Source organism: Fusarium pseudograminearum, chromosome 2 (genome assembly GCF_000303195.2).
Source record: "Fusarium pseudograminearum CS3096 chromosome 2, whole genome shotgun sequence".
NCBI classification, from domain to species: Eukaryota; Fungi; Ascomycota; class Sordariomycetes; order Hypocreales; family Nectriaceae; genus Fusarium; species Fusarium pseudograminearum.
Genome location: NC_031952.1, coordinates 7751301 through 7767503, shown reverse-complemented (window position 1 = coordinate 7767503; position 16203 = coordinate 7751301). Strand labels below are relative to the sequence as shown.

The window sequence follows — 16203 nt, the reverse complement described above, 5'->3', positions numbered from 1 at the left end:
AAGTTCCAAACTCCATAAAACGCCCACCAAGACTACCTATGCTTGTATCCTATCATGTGCTTGCCCCATAAGTACTTCATGTCTCGTATCTCGTATGGCTAATACCAATATCACTTATCAAGCCCTCGTGCCTTAACAAATCTGTTGATTTGTTCTCGGGTGAGCTTGTCGTTGTAGTGCTCGTAACATTCGTAAAAGGAGATGATCTCCTGCGTGGCATCCACCATCGATGCAATCTCCACGTTGCTGTCAACCAACCACTTGGCAAACTTCTGCACTCTAGAGACTCGTGCTTGCTGCTGTCGCTCCTTAGGCTCCGCAGTTGCAGCATCTGTAGCTCCTCCCCCTGACGTCTGCTGGCCTTGCGCGCGCATCAGCGCCTGCTGAGCTGCTGCCAGTCCTGCTGCCGCCGCTGCTCCTGATGCGTTCTGCCCTGGCCCAGAATTATTAGGTCTGAGAACCAAAGCCAGAAGCATGGCTACCATTGCGATAACATGAGGGGGGTATAGCAGCGGGAGGTCTGTCATGAAGTGATCGTTAATCACCGACCGGGCAAGCTGCACCTCGTCCTCTTGCAATCCAAGTTCGCTTCGCAAGGCTACGACCGTTCGGTATGGTTGGTATACGATAAGTTGTGACCGCATTTCGCTTATCATAAAGAACTCGCACTCTCCCAGCTTGGAGGTGTCGATGGCGACAAGGTCTCCCCACATCTGTCGCGCCTCTGTAACGATAAGCCGGATGTGCTGGGGCGACTCTTCTATCTTGCACGCGAGGTATATCGCTGTCGCTATCACGAGATACGGATTCGTTCGGCGTATCTCAACTTTCGAGTAGAATCGTTTCATGTAGACCTGCGCCGTGGCCATGGATTGTTGTCGGATCGTCAGTCGTTTCGCCAACCTTATCAACTCTATTCGCTCAAGTCAGCCATGCCGTACGCTCTGGAAACGTAAATAGGGTCACGCACGCTGGTTAAAGTATATGTTTAAATGGCGTTGCTGCGGGAGTGGAAACATGCGCACGAGCTCTGCATTGTCTTCCTCAAGCTTCTGTCGCATTGTCGCGAGCTGTTCCTTGGTGAAGGTCCAGAAGCGACATTGCGTTGACTGCCAATAACTGGCGGACATGGCTCCAGATATATGTACTGTTCGAGCAGATTGCCTGTGCTTGGGAGGTTGATCGTGTCAGATAAACGCTTGCGACAGCCTGAGGCTGTTGAAGGTTTGTTGGTTAAAGTATGGAAATTGGAGGGAGGAGTTGACAAGGCTGACGGCGCCACATTGAAGGGTCTTGTGGCTGATTGGTGATATGACCAGGTCAGGCTACTGGCTGTGGCGACATCAACATGAACGTTCAGTCGACAGCTGTAGTAAGTTATTGCAAATGTAACTAAGCGGTATCGTCTTGGATGCATTGGTGATTCCATTAAAATAAATAGTTTCATCATTTGTCTCTAAAAAGTCGTGATAGTATTCGTCAAACGTCAACAACATTTGTGTAAACTTGCGTACAGAGTTTAATAAACCAAATAACAAAGCAAAAGAATCATCTATTGTCTTCCCGGACGCCGTTGGGTATCAAGCCTGATCCAGTAGCACCTCACCCCTTGCTATCTTCTCAAAGACTCCCGTCACCTCAGACTTCGTTAATGTCGTGCTCTCGCTCAAATCGTACATTTGAATCCCCTTGTCAGAAGGTCTAAAGAGAAGTGCGCCGTTGGAATCCTTCTCGTCGATTTCTATGAATCCCAACTTTGATCCCATAGATTCCATATATTCGGGAACAAGCGCACATAGGAACGCAGTCAAGTCGGGCATCGGGTATGCCTTGTCGGAGTATTGGCCGTCTAATGAGACGCTATTTGTGACGATCTTGAGGGGGTCCTCACGGCAGTTAAAGCCTAAAATTCGCTTCTCTAAACAATGGCCACCGGCGTTCTTCAGACCTAGTGCTGAGTATTTTATACTTTGTGCTGTGTGTGAAGGTACGACGGTGAACTTTGAGAATTCTGTTGATCGACTAAGCACTGTTTTGGCAGCTTCTCGGTTGAGAGCGATGTTGAACTGATTTGCGAATAGATTTGCCGACATATCACAAGAACCCTGGCATTGTCAGTATACAGAGTCTGTCTGTCGCAACGTGAGACTTACCACTTGCAGATGGCATTTGATTTTGCTAGCCACTCCCTTATCAAGGAACAGTCGCAAGATTCTCAAAGAGGAACCTCCAAAGAAACGAACATTTGCGGCAGCTTCGATCGCATTATAGACAGCATCCAAGTTAAGGGGCTTTATAGATGTGTTTGAATTGCTTTCCTTTTGTGCGATTTTCTTGACACATCCCTCGTACCAGTGTTGTAGGATCTTCGTCCGTTGTGGAAAAGGTTCGTTCAGGATATCATCGTATGCCTCCAACTCGTCTGCGCTTCGGTTGACAAGCTCTTCATGATGGTGAAAGTTGAGATTCACGGGATTGTCGATCTCGTCTAGGCTTTCAAAGTCCACGAAGACTTCGTTTGAGGCGTTGTTTGACCACTCGGCCAAACAAGAAGCAAAGTCCCACGCAGTAAGACGTCCATGAAGTGCGGCGTTGTCCTTTGAGCCGTATTTCGACTTGACAGCCATTTTAAGCTGTATTCGAGTTAGTAAGATTCATGATACGGTATTGCAAGGAAGATAAGCTCACCAGATGACGGTCATCTCTTGTAAGATCATTAATATCGTCAAGATCCTCCTGCTTGATAAGTCCACCCAGAAGCACCTTGAAAGGGTTCCCTAGTGACGAAAAGTGCTGCTGTATCAAGTCCTTGCATCTGGATACTTGCTCCCCTGTCATGGATAGTCCAAAGCACACTTGACGAGGCTCTATAATCCAAATTACACGAGTGTTCGGTCTCTGGTATGTCGCCTTCCACAGAGCCATCGCCGCGGCGAGGTTGTCCGAGTCGATGGAGTCATTATAATAAATGACGAGATTCTCGCCCATGATGAATATCTTTCTGTGTTTATCTCTGGAATTATTGGTTTCTGGTAGGCGATTGCGCTGGAGTTGTCGGGGATGATGAGAGATTTATGAATCTAGACCATTATGATTGCTTTGAAAGAAGCTACGGAGGCTGTGCAATTGAATTGTAAGCTTGTGCCACTTAAAAAAACTGCCCCGCGAAGCGCCTTGCCACAGCCAATGAATCACAAAGTCAACCTTCTCGCCGGAATGACAAGCTGCAGCCTTGTAAGTGAAAAAGATTTATGGGTTTGGGCTTTTCACAGGCTGTTTAGGAAGTGTTTCATAGCCCTCTTCCAATCCACCCTTTTTACACCTTTGTTCGTGTGTCAAAGACAACTAAAACGGAAGCAGAAATAACTGGGCAACCCCAGTCGTTCTAGTTAAAAGACTAGGCAGTCGATGACTCTATCAGGAGTTCTATTTCCTTGAAAGAACTATGTCTCCAGATCAAAGAGGGCGCCCATGGCTTACAGTGTGGTGCTAACATCACGACATGCAGCCCAGGCCGCAGTCTGGTAATATCACGTGGCGAAGAATAAATACGAACTTACATTGATCATATGATTACTTGGCTATTAGTAGGGAATTACATGCTCAGAAAGCAGTGTGGTGTGAGTACTGTTCACCTTCCCGCTGACAGTCTTGCCTAGAGTGTTTCGCTTGGAGTTTACAGATCCATACTTGATTCTTTGCCACCATCCATAACACTAAACGGCAAAGGAAAAAGGTAAAGGTTTCTTCTAGCTTATCATGCCTAACAATAATTTAGGCCTCGATGCGCATGGGTCCGTTTGTTGTTCGTTCAGCCCACGCTAGAGCATGGTCCTTGCAAAGAAACGGGCGTTTCTACATATCATTTTTTGAAATTCGTCGTATATCAAAGGTTCACAGTCATTAGTCACGATCTCACCGCTACAAAGGCACAGCATTAGTCTCTCTTAGATGCCATGTGTGACTGATGATGTGTCCCGGCTAATCAACCTATCGTGTGATGACAGCTAGGCGTTGCAGCCCTTTATTTATACTTAGGTCAGTATTGCAGTCCGGCAAAGTTCGTAACTGGTCTAAAGGGCTCTACTATGTTAGAATCTCTTTAATGGTTAGGCAGATCCAACACCCAGTTTTCAAATTACAATGTTCCTGGGGATATTCGGACCTATGACAAATTATGGTTTAGAGGCCAAGCCAGAACCACAAGGCACTCTTCCCCATGAACGCCAATACATGATTAATCACGCAGCCCTGCGTTTAGTCTCCTTATTGGTACTTATTAAATCAAGGCTGTGTTGAGCTCTACTGGAGTAGGATGTGTTGTCATGACTTGGAACGTGCATAAGTCTAGATCCGTGGCAGAAACCTCCTGGACACTGCACGTTTCAACTTCATCTTCAGTATTACCGTAACAAGCAACGGGCTATAACATATTATTCTTATTCTGGTCAAATGCACTACAGCCAAGCAAAGTGGTACATGAACCGTCTGTAACACCGGTCTATCGCCACTTGTACAACATGCAGGCGTATTTTTGTTAGTGTCCTGGGGGAAGAGAACACAAGGCCTAGCTAAGTTAAGGTTACAGAAAATGAATAGCCCAAGGCATGGTGCAAGGTTACATGGAATGCACAAGTCGTTCTGTCCTTTGCACGAGTGTACTCAAGTTTTCTGCGATTCCCGGGCCTTGCCATTATGAAGTCGACACTAACAGTTATCTCTCGCCTCGTTGTCCTGTTCTCATTCGGATTTACTTCATCGGGCTGATAAAGAAGTGATCGTTCGTCATAGTCTTGACTTGAAACTTCATCCCAACCTCAAGATGTCCCTCGACACTTGGTGCACAAAGCATTCCAAAGCTTGGCTTAAACTTGAGCCCGGCGTCGATTCTTCGGTACTTCATCATCTGATTCCAAGGCTGGCGTGGGTGCTTTTCGGCCGTAATAGGGTGTACATTGGGCACCTGGCATCGCAGGCAGCGGCAGACCACGTCAAGGTCAAGACGATGTTCACCTTCTCCGATTTGCAGAGTCTTCCATCCATCCTCGACCCACGGTACACTGCCGCGAATGATAATGTTTGGTCGGAAGCGATCAATCTCGATTTTATCCTCTCCGGCATTAGCGAGACGGTCGTTCAACTCGTTCATGCTCGCCATGGAAGCAACCTTGCACGTGTCTCACGTTAGCAAAGTTCTAGATGTCTTGTCATTAAGCTCGTGACTTACCAGCACAGGCATCATGTCAGCGAATTTGGTGGCTTCGGTACGACCCAGACGCTCAGGAGTACCACTGCCACGTAGGACTCGGGGTGTAGGTCCTTTGTATACCAGACGGACATCAATCTTCAGGAACTCTGAGATGGGCTTTGTGAGCATGGCTGAGTATTCCCAAGCATCGGTCTGCTCGCCCCAAATGCCCGCTTTGGTCAGCTCGGTGTTCTTCTCAAGCCATTGAGTCGTGGGATGAGCTGGTATTTCGAATGAGTACCCGTTTAGAGTGACAGTAAGCATATCCGTGACTGTGTCCCAAGCCGTAGTGATAAGAGTCATGTTGGAGTTTGTCCTGATGGTGATAAATTCACGCTTTTCGGCCGTGACAAACATCCAGTTACGGTCCAAGTCTAGACCTGTACGCAGAAGCTTTGTGGAATTTACATCAAAGCCCCGGCATGACTTGATGGGGTATACTCGCAGGCGTACAATTTCATCGTTGGCTGGCAGAGGTAGCGAAGACTTAGAAACAGATCGATTGTTGATTACACGCGAGAGAATAAAGATGAGAATGATAGGCAGTATTAAATACTTGGCAACAAACAAAGTTTGTGTCATGAACGAGCTTGGCAAGCTATTAAACTTGTCCATTTCGAAGCAATGGGCGATATTCAGTTTGTGTTGAGGATGAGTCAAGTTTGCTTACACGAGAGAGAAAAAGCCAAGACGTAGCGAGCTGTTGCGGGACCATCGGAGGATTTACACACTTGACCCGTTCCGGATATTCGTGCCGGCTTGCATAACCCTCGGCATCACAGAAATATCAACTCGAGTTGCTAAAAGGACGAATCAAAATGCAGTTGGATTATATCATTATTGATCCCGGTTGATAGCGCTTAGATTGGTGATCCTCACTAGGGTAAAGCAATAAGTAGCTGAGGAAGGAACAGCTACTGTACGTACAGCTTGATACAAGCTCCCTCTATCAGTCTTCCACATCATAAACTTCAGTCGTTGCCGTATTGACAGCCAGGCAGTTGCTCTTTCATATGTATGTTCTTACAGAAAGGTAATTATTGAGATAAATTTTGTTGATATTAAGTTTATAATCCGTACGGAACTTTCAGCTCAGAATTCGGAGTATATCGACAAGCCTTCGGCTTCGGCTTAAAGACCGGAAAGTATAGAAAGTAAACGCCGTATGTTACTAAAGTACACTGGAAGTTTAAATGGCATGTCCGTTGGTCTGGTCCATCTATTGGAGGTATGGGTGAAGCCCCATAGCCCAAGAATATAAAATATATATACTATGCCAGTACTACTATGTCTCCAAGCTAGATGTTTCCTCACCCAGTCGACCAGAAACTCAACTAACCGAGCACCAACTTACGGTCTGTACATAAACGACACGAGACAAAAGCACAGTGGCAGTCCAATAATCAAGCCAATGGTTATAAGAAGCGAAAGGATTTAGGGCATCATGTACAACACCCTCAACTTGTTGCAGAATATGAGTATACAACCAAAACTACTAACCCACCTAGACATGCCAGTATTTTCTGACTTTCCAATATAATTCTCACATGGAATGCGTTACTGCTCCTCCAAGTTGCATTGTTCCCAACCAGAGAAAAGTCAAGCCCGCCACAGTCGAGGCTATATACCGACTTTGACACCAATCACAGCACATACGACCATACCTATCAGAGAACTCGGGATCCCGTCCGCTCTCCCATAGATAAGCTGGTAAGGGGCGGATCAGTAGTTGGGTCGGTGACGACCAGCGAATCCCCGCTGTTGTATGTTTTTTTTTGGTGTTTATGTCTTTTTGTGACTGTAGGTCTAAGAGGACTCCACCTCAGGTGTGCGAGGTACTCTTTTTGTGAGGAGTCTTGGGTCCTGGAGATGTACAGAGTTCCTATACAGCGTCAAGACTTACAATATGCTTTCAATTGCTTGTCTCATCGTGGTTAGTATCGTATAGTATTCGAATAGTATTCGTAAGAAACAGTAATGAACGAATCAGCGCTGAAACCTCTCATCTCAGTCAATAGAACAGAGCTCTTGTCAGGTGACGTAGCGATATCCCCGCAAAGTGTGGCGCGCGGGGTTGCTTGCATTGAAGCAAGGGGTGGCGCGGTCTGGGCTGAGTGTCGAGTGTGTGCTCGGACTGGAACTTGTGCTCTTGTTCTCCGCCAGGTGAGACAGAAGCAGTCCAAGGTCAGGGAGGAAGCGCTCTAGCCGACAAAGAGTCTCTGAGAAATGGCGGTGTGTGGTGATGGGTTATGGCATGCCGTGTGCATCAGTTAATGGGATCGTCTCATGATATAGAGAGGGGTTGAGAACTCGTGATGGTCAAAATTGAACAACTGTGAACGACTGAGATGCGTGCACCTGCTTGTTGCTTGCTGAGATCGTGAGTTGATGATGGGATGGGTCTTGCATGGGTATGGATGGCTGATTGCGTCAACGTGGGCAGATTGCGAGAGAGCTAAGGACGTCTGACTCAAGAATAGCTTTGAGAACAGTGTCGTATGTATCAATCTTCAACTTTACCATTTGTGTCGACATGTCTCTCTTCCCCTGTCAATTAATCCCAGTTATTGAGTGAGGTTGGGATAATTCCGAATGGTCTCCAAGTATTACGGCATGCGGGCACTTGGACGCAACGTCTTTTGCCACCAGGACCCTTAAGGGTATCAACCTGTTGCACTTTGTGCAGTACCGTTCTGAACGGCCTCCTCCCCGAAATCCGAGTTTATCCGTTTGTTGTTTGTTGAGAGCGACCTGTCTAGAATACCATATATGGTTTACGCTGGGAAGCCGAAACAACAAGCTTTACGCATTTGGCCAAGGGTCTCGAAATCCTTCGGGGTAGAATCTAGAGACGCTCTCTAGGAACGGGGAGTTCAATATCAGGATTGATCGGTTGGTTCTTGTCATCTTGACCTTGACGAGCGATCGGCATGGGCGAAATACCAACGACAAGTCTCGATAGAAGTGCGTCAGGTTTAAACCTCCGGCTAACGATCACTAACAGGCCTTTGCAAGCAAATGAAGTTCACAGCCAGCCCAAAATAGGTGTAGATAACGCAGCATCGTCCCCACAATGATGTCCTGGCAAATGACACAACCAGGAGGGTTTCTCGTGGCGTGGTCCGGTACGGTAATTTAGTGGTAAATCGAGACAGCCCAGCAGCCCTGATGGGACGCTTTGACGTTGAGGAAGCAAAGCAAAGCAGACCTGACCAGGTAGAGAGCCTGACAGGGTAGGGCAGGACAAGGTGGTTGCTTGTTTGATAAAGACGAGCGACGATCTGGTCTGGATGCGAACTGAACAAAGGTTGGGTTGGGTTGCACCAGAGGAGGCAGTATCAAAGACCAGAAAAAGAATCTTCTAAAACCAGGTAGCCAAACACAGTGGTGAATTGGTGTGCTGCATTCTGAATCCATAGATAGGATGAGGCTGGCGGGAAAGCACCTGTCAGCATGATGAAACAATGGACGATATGCATAAAACACTGAATATCAAGAACTACCAAGCTGTGTGTTTTGCCGCCGTCGTCACTTGCTTATCGCTATCGTCGTCAGTGCTCACCATTCAACGACGATCGCTGATAATCTGCTCTAATGTACTCTGTACACAACATCCAGCAGGAGATCGTGTTTCGTGTGTTACAGAGACCCTGATCTCTGTTGGATATTTTTAATGGGCGCCCGCAAAGACGTTGCAACCGCCGTGCCATGTCGACCGACAAAGAGATTCTCGCCAAGAAAGACCTTCGGGCAGAGCGACTTCACAGTACAGGGTGGGTGCACTGCACACAAAAAGAGAGCCTGCGGTGTAGTGCAACTCAATTTGGACTGGAATCGTGGGTTGGGGTTGGGGTTGGGTTGGCGTATTTTAGGTGTGTGTGGGTGAGGTTACCTTTAACCTTGGAGGACAACGCCACAGTGTTTTGATTCCATTTGGTCTCGTCAACCTCTTTCTCTCTTCGAGATCAAGGTTCGCGATGAAAGATGGTCTGGGCTTTGACATGCCTTGAACCACTACCCTACAGCATCGCGATGATCAGCATCATGGCACTCACGTCACACAAGATTTTCCAGAAGCCAGACAATGATGCTAATGATCCTTCTATCAACCATTTTGCCTCTTGTGGCGACATTTATTTTAGCACCAAAGAACCCTGAAGGCCGCTTCGATAATGGTTCGACCACTGGCGAAACAGTGTGTTGATGGTCAACAACATCTCATTCGACCTCTGACCAGGGCACAAAAACAACAACAAAGGGAAGGGGGATGTGATCTGCAGACTGGAGGGGCCATGACAGAATAGCACAGTGCCAAACCTTTGTCCAGCCCAGTCCGCCACGTTTCCAAACGATCAAGGATCCATGTCCAGACCAGGCCATCATGGACAGCACAGGACAGGGTCTCGAGGCTGCCCAGTCATGCCTGATGCCAACCCTCCCTCATGGCTTCTTTGACGGTCATGCACAGTGCTCTGCTAGACCTTAGTGCTCACTGCCCCCGAAAGGTACCGTGCTGGTCAAGCCATCACCGCCTGCCTACCACCAATCCACCTGAGCCATCGCCGCCCCCCGATGCCATTACAGTGCAAAACTGCCCGACGCCTTGCCTTTCCGCTCGTCCCTCCCTTCCCGTCCCGCTATGGACGATGCGATGCGATTGGGACTGGGGGCTGCTTCGGCAGTGCGCTGCATCGAACTGCAAGCACTTGACTTGACTGCACCTCTCAAGTCGCCTAATACACTGCCCCCCGTTCGGCGAGACATGATATATCTAGTATGTACCTGACGATACCATGCCTTGTCAGCGCCAATACACCAAGATCAGATATGTGCGCCGTGGTATTAATGAAAGGTTGATTGCAACTGCGGGGCTCAACGTCTGTCGCAGATGAGAAACAGCAGTCAATTAATTCCGTATGGATGAAGCGCGAAGGACCAAGGTAGTGGATAATAACAATTTCAGCATGTCAACAAACGGACAGGCGCGCGCAATCCAATCAATTGACAAAATTAGCATGCTGCATCAGGGTATAGCGCCTAATCTCACGACTGCGAGAGCCTTGAAGGGGACGGTTCAGAAAGGGGTTTGCCTGCGCTAGCACAGGGGAATTGCAGTGGGAGAGTGGGAGAGGCACGCGGTCGAGATGGTGCCTGAGACTGAGACTGCGACTGGGACTGCGACTGCAAGTGGAGGATTCTCACTGTGTGTTTTGGCATCTGTATGGGTAGCCCAGATTCCGTCACTCACCTGATGAACAATGCGCACCCCTGGACCGGCAGACTAACCTAGCCTGTGTCTGGTGTACAGTGCTGTACAGTAAAAAAGTGACAGCCCTGAGATGGGATGGGAAGGTCTCACGATCCAAGCATGTTTGGGACAAAGCTGAGAGCAGTCAAGTGATATGGAGGTTGGAATGGGGAACCCCGAGAAAGCCGACCCGACATTCAATCTTCAATCTAGCACTGGGCTTGTGAGCGTGGGTGCAGTAGCTCACACCCTTGTCGGATAGACGCTGAGTTTCGGATACCGCTTGGTGTGCAGACAAGCCCAGAATAGGACAAGTAGCGTGCACTCAGCCCCCTAGCAAATGCGTGTGTTGTCTAGCTTTCTGAACACGCTGGTGGTACTGTGCTCGAGCAGAGAAACGCAGACTGTGTGCCTTTCTACAACATCCCTACCCTGAGAGACCAGGGCCAGCTAGTAGCATGCCACCAAGATTACACTGTGGCACACGCTACTCTGCTCATATGCCAATCATAACAAGGTGGCAAAGCAAGCCTGTCCACCGTTTGCAGGTCGTGATTTGCCAGAACATGGTCCCACCCTCATCTCCTTGTTCTGCAGGCGCTTCATGTGGACTTTAGTGGGGGCTCTAGTGGATCTTAGTGGGCTCACAGTGTCCCCAACCAACAAGAGCCCATTGCCCGCCGTCCCCGGTGTGCAGTCACTAAACTGTAGGTATCCCGCCTGCCCCCATCCATTTCTATTTTACTTATCAAAGCCAGCCCGTCACCTTCCAATCTCACTCCGCCCCTCCTCTTGTACCTCGTCTCGCTTCGCTCCCACTCTATTTCCCACAATTCATCTCTCGTAACCAAAAACCTACATCAACCAACAAACTTACTCTCTTCTACAACTCCAACTCACCACACAACCTCACCTCTTTTATCTTGTCTGCGACTTTTTTCGGATTTTTTGTCTATCACAACTATTGACGACGACCACTCAACACTTCATTTCTTGACTGTGTTTTTATCGCCCACCTAATTAATCCCGCACCAATTCCGGAATCACAACAAACGCGACTTTCGCCCAAACTCACATCATGTCTGCATACTACGCCTACAACGCTCACCCAGTGCACCCCGCTCCCATGTCGCACAACCACCACGCCGGCCGAAATCGCAGAGCTCCTCGTCTCTCCATGTCTCAACAAGTTCAGCGCCAGTTCCGATCTGGTCCCCGTAACATGAACATGAAGGATCCCGAGGTTGCGGCCATCTCCTCTTTCCGAACCAAGTTCGAGACCAGCCGATCTTTTGATCTTGAGGACGATATGGAGTTCTGCCCCGGCCTGTTGACTGAGAACGACGTGAGTTATCCCGCTGCTGCCATTCACAGCGCACCAATCTGACCTGTTGCCCGCAGTACGTGTCTATTTCCAGCGCGTCCGAGCGTTCTTCACTAGCCAGCAACTCTCCCGACTCTTCTCCCACGCAACACCCCAACACTGTTGCTCCTGGCTTCTCTCTCAACTCAACATCTCCCGCCTTCATTCCTCCCTCCTACCAGCACCAGCCAAGCATGAAGCTTCACCAGCCCTCTGCTACTCGCGGCCGTAATGCCATCCCCATCATCAACCCTGCTACTGGTATTACCATGTCAAGCCCTCCTCAGTCAGTATCACCTGGCAGGATGCAACAGTCTCTTCGCCGATGGTAAGCCGCACGTAGTCGCTCACCATGCATCTTGTATGGGTCGGCTCGTGTGTCGCACTATTGGCGATGCGCTTTGAACTGTAAACACACACATCCGTTCGTTCTTGGCAGCTGTTTTATCTTGGCGGACATATTGACCGATCAAGACTTGATTTTGGCATCATCTTATCATCTGGGCTGGTTACCTCAATAGCTTTTTGGGGAGTATTCGCTTGATGCGACTGCTCACATTGTTGGTCACAACAATTTTCGACAACCATTACTTTTACCATCCAAACCTACACCTCACCTGTACAAACATCCCTAATCGACATGTCTTGTTTTAAACCAACAAGTTAATGAGGATAATACTGGCACGGCTTGATAAAGATCGATACCATTTTCGGCTTGGTTATTTTGTTATTTTTGCAATAAATCAAATACCTAGGGTTGGGTGTCCGCCTCGCAAGATGAGGCTTCAAGACACGAACGGGCGTTTCTTTGCTTTTTAAGACGACATTGCATCGGTGTTTGGCGGCACAAGTATCGGATTATCTTGGCATCAATTGTTTTCATTTTTACATGGGAGGCGCGGGTTGGCCTACCATTCATACCAAAATGTCTTCTCTCATCGCGGTTATGGGTTATGAAGTCAACAAGAGAAAAAGAACAACATAGAAGGGAGTGCTTTTTCGCAAGCGGGGTCTTTACCGGTGTTATTTGATCGGTCGCATCTTGGAAACATCTTTGGGCGGTGATCAGGATTGAGATGAACGGTGTTTTGCGAGTATTGGGATCCCTAAATGGGATGGAATCTGGGAAATTACGGGGAGTTGGTCGAATTTTTGGTGTTGTCCCGTTGCTGCAATGAACGGGAGAAGAAAAGGAACCACCTTTGCCCCTTCGTTTCCTTTGTATCATGGGACGGCCTATATATTTGTCCTCTTTTTGTTTTCTTGCTCATGGAATGGGCTTTCAGCACCAGCGCTGGCCTACCTTGTTTTTGGGACCGGAGTAGTTTATACTTTGGAGCGTTGTTTGGTTCGCCCTTGTCCTGGTCGGACGGGCTTCTTTTACAAATATCTTTTTCTCGCCTTGGCTAGCATCTGGAGTGTTGGGGCCTGGGACACATATGTCATGATCAGATACAAAGAGGTTATTTGGGAATACGGGAGGCCCTCGAGCCTGGTTTTGCACTGCAGCGGTAGACTGCATTTGCGTGGCTATTGTTAACTGGGTATTGGCGCTGTCTGGTTGTGACAACGCGGCTTGATAGCTGCGAGACGAGAATATACGAATATGTTCAAATAACTTGACGTTTCAATATGCAATACGTGACATGTAGTAAGTGATGTAATGCTTGGTATCTTGAGTGAGGGATTTGCCATGATGGTTGTATAAGTTAGTTACCTATGATGATGTCGTCACCTTTGACAGCACTTTGGGATGTAGACATCGGCGACCTGTTCTTCAATTGACTGTCTAGCTGACCACTCATAGTCAATTGGACAGCGCTTCGCCATGCCATTATCTATGACTGGAATAAACAAATAAGCTATAGTTCGTCATGAGTATGGCCTACGATTTGCTTGTGAAACTCATTCAATCTCCACCCCACATTACAAGTACACAATGTTGGTTCCTCTCACGATAAACAAATAGCCCGTATTGTCAACCACAGCCGCTCAATTGGGTCCCCCTGGATCCGTCTGTACCTTGCTTCCTCGATAGGAACTTCGCAAGCAGATCCATATGTATCCCAATTGGGGTAGCATGGGCAGTAGTGGAGAATTGACGACGCATCGAGTCTTCATTTCAAGGAGAAATGGAATAAGAGAGAAGGCGTAAAGTTGATGATGCTCGTGACGTCATTCTCCCGCAAATGGTCGACACTCATACCCGAGGAGAGCAGTATTAAGCTCTTCTTCTCCTGCAGCTGTTTCTCCCTTTTCCTCTCATCAATTCATCTAATCCTTCGAAATAACTCCTCTGTCTATAATCACTTTACCTCCCCAATAACAACCGCCAAAATGATGTCTGCTCGATCCATGATGACTATGCGCTCTACGCAGGCTAGCAAGATGATCCTTGGACGAGGATTCTTCACCACATCCACACGTCTCGGTCTCAAGGAGTCTTCAACTCGTAAGTGTCATCTCCAATAACCCAATACGATCTTAATACAAAACCCCGTTCTCACACCCTACGCAGAAACCGACGTCGACTACGAAAAGCACAAGCAGGACTCCCTCAAGAAGCAGAAGGAGGGCAGCGGCCACTGGAAGCCCGAGCTCGCCTCTGACAGCGAGGAGGCCGTCAAGGCTGACCGATCTCAAACCGATCCTCAGAAGGACATCAAGAATCTCCAGGAACGAACCAAGAAGGCGGCCGAGGAGACTCACAAGGCTGGCACCAGCACACGGGATAACATGTAAAAAAAAGAGAGAAACGTGTTTCGAATTGCTGATTGATTGAATGAATGAGCGGTTGGTGGTTTGATCAATGGATTGTTGTTCTGGGAGTTATAAGGTCCGGATGATAGACTGGAAGTCTGAGCAAAATAGTTTATTAATGAGACTTGTCTCGATGACAATATTTCGATGTCTTGACTCGACCTTTGGTGATAATAGAGATGTGAATTTTGGTCAATTGGACTGTTGTGAGGTTGATACAGGCATGGCTCAATGTAGTTTATCTGTCTTGTGTGAACCTGTCTCTTGGCAATGCGGTCATCATACATTTGTGTTGGTTGTTGAGTGGTGTTTAAAGTATCGCAACCCAGCTTTACTAGCATCATCTAAAACCTTAAGCTCAACAGTTTAATCGCCAACAAAATCCATAAGAATACTATATCATATCTCGATACTATTAATTGAGCACCACAGGATTGATAGTTGGCTCGAACAATTGCCGCGTTGGTGTTTAATAAGTAATACAGGGTAGCTTCAGTCGCGATGCCCCTCAAGCTAAGCTCCTCTTATCGATAACTCCAAATACTCGAGCTCCTCCAAATCATCAATATTTCGCCGGTCTCGGTCGATCGGTTTAAACCTCCGAAGCTCCCAATATCCCTCTTCCTCCTTCGGGGTCTTTGTCCAGCCCCATTGATCATTCCTAGGACCACCCTTAAACCCTCAAATCGAAATAAACAAAAAGGCTACCGACCCTTCGAAACAATATGTCCGCAGACCCGCCATCCTTCCAATCCGCCCTCCTCGCAGGCGCCCTCGCCGGCACAACCGTCGATCTCTCCCTCTTCCCTCTCGACACCCTCAAGACCCGCCTCCAATCCTCAGCCGGCTTCTTCCCCTCGGGAGGATTTAGTGGTATCTATCGTGGTATCGGTTCTGCGCTCGTTGGCTCTGCGCCCGGCGCTGCGTTCTTCTTCTGCACGTATGAAAGCGTGAAAGGCCTTTTGGCTGATAAGGATAATACCTCTGCGCCGGGATGGAAAGCTCCCGTTACGCATATGGCTGCTGCTAGTGCAGGCGAGATCGCTGCTTGTGCTGTGCGTGTGCCGACCGAGGTTGTTAAGCAGCGTGCTCAGGCTGGACATCATGGTGGTTCCTCGGCTGCTGCGCTGCGAGCTATTCTGTCCAAGTACTCGAGCCATGGATTTGTTCCCATGTGGCGCGAGCTCTACCGTGGCTGGGGAATTACAGTTTTTCGTGAAGTGCCCTTCACTGTGATCCAGTTCCCGCTATGGGAGGCTATGAAGTCCTGGGGACGTCGCCGTCGTGATGGTCGCGAGGTCACTGCTGCTGAGAGCGCTCTTTATGGAAGCATGGCTGGTGGATTCTCTGCAGCGCTTACTACGCCGCTTGACGTGCTCAAGACAAGAGTCATGCTATCCAAGGAGAGCGTCTCAGTGTCGAGAATATTCAGCCAGATAATGCGCGAGGAGGGTAGTAAGGCATTCTTCGCCGGTCTAGCGCCGCGAGTAACATGGATTTCGATAGGAGGCGCGATCTTCTTGGGAAGTTATCAATGGGCTATCAACACGATGAACGGGGTTGCGTAGAGAATACGGGCAACAA

General features: G+C 48.3%; 6 protein-coding genes across 6 annotated transcripts, besides 2 other annotated features; 3 read left to right on the top strand and 3 right to left on the bottom strand.

Moving 5' to 3' along the window:
- Positions 1-110: 110 nt before the first annotated feature.
- Positions 111-1130, bottom strand: FPSE_12089 (uncharacterized protein; the record flags this gene model as incomplete). The annotated part of the gene is made up of 2 exons (XM_009265206.1): positions 111-913; positions 971-1130. 2 exons carry the CDS (start codon positions 1128-1130, stop codon positions 111-113), a joined length of 963 nt encoding a protein of 320 aa, XP_009263481.1.
- Positions 1131-1580: 450 nt separating this feature from the next.
- Positions 1581-2988, bottom strand: FPSE_12088 (uncharacterized protein; the record flags this gene model as incomplete). The annotated part of the gene is made up of 3 exons (XM_009265205.1): positions 1581-2105; positions 2154-2633; positions 2689-2988. 3 exons carry the CDS (start codon positions 2986-2988, stop codon positions 1581-1583), a joined length of 1305 nt encoding a protein of 434 aa, XP_009263480.1.
- Positions 2989-4750: 1762 nt separating this feature from the next.
- On the bottom strand, positions 4751-5863 carry FPSE_12087 (uncharacterized protein; the record flags this gene model as incomplete). The annotated part of the gene is made up of 2 exons (XM_009265204.1): positions 4751-5167; positions 5228-5863. The coding sequence occupies 2 exons, from the start codon at positions 5861-5863 to the stop codon at positions 4751-4753; spliced, it is 1053 nt and encodes a 350-aa protein (XP_009263479.1).
- Positions 5864-6895: 1032 nt separating this feature from the next.
- Positions 6896-7022: a repeat region.
- Positions 7023-9086: 2064 nt separating this feature from the next.
- Positions 9087-9106: a microsatellite.
- A 2468-nt stretch (positions 9107-11574) lies between these two features.
- FPSE_12086 (uncharacterized protein) lies at positions 11575-12191 on the top strand (the record flags this gene model as incomplete). Its single annotated transcript, XM_009265203.1, has 2 exons — positions 11575-11841; positions 11898-12191. 2 exons carry the CDS (start codon positions 11575-11577, stop codon positions 12189-12191), a joined length of 561 nt encoding a protein of 186 aa, XP_009263478.1.
- A 2005-nt stretch (positions 12192-14196) lies between these two features.
- Positions 14197-14601, top strand: FPSE_12085 (uncharacterized protein; the record flags this gene model as incomplete). Its single annotated transcript, XM_009265202.1, has 2 exons — positions 14197-14311; positions 14378-14601. 2 exons carry the CDS (start codon positions 14197-14199, stop codon positions 14599-14601), a joined length of 339 nt encoding a protein of 112 aa, XP_009263477.1.
- A 743-nt stretch (positions 14602-15344) lies between these two features.
- On the top strand, positions 15345-16187 carry FPSE_12084 (uncharacterized protein; the record flags this gene model as incomplete). Its single annotated transcript, XM_009265201.1, has 1 exon — positions 15345-16187. One exon carries the CDS (start codon positions 15345-15347, stop codon positions 16185-16187), a length of 843 nt encoding a protein of 280 aa, XP_009263476.1.
- Between the last annotated feature and the right edge of the window lie 16 nt (positions 16188-16203).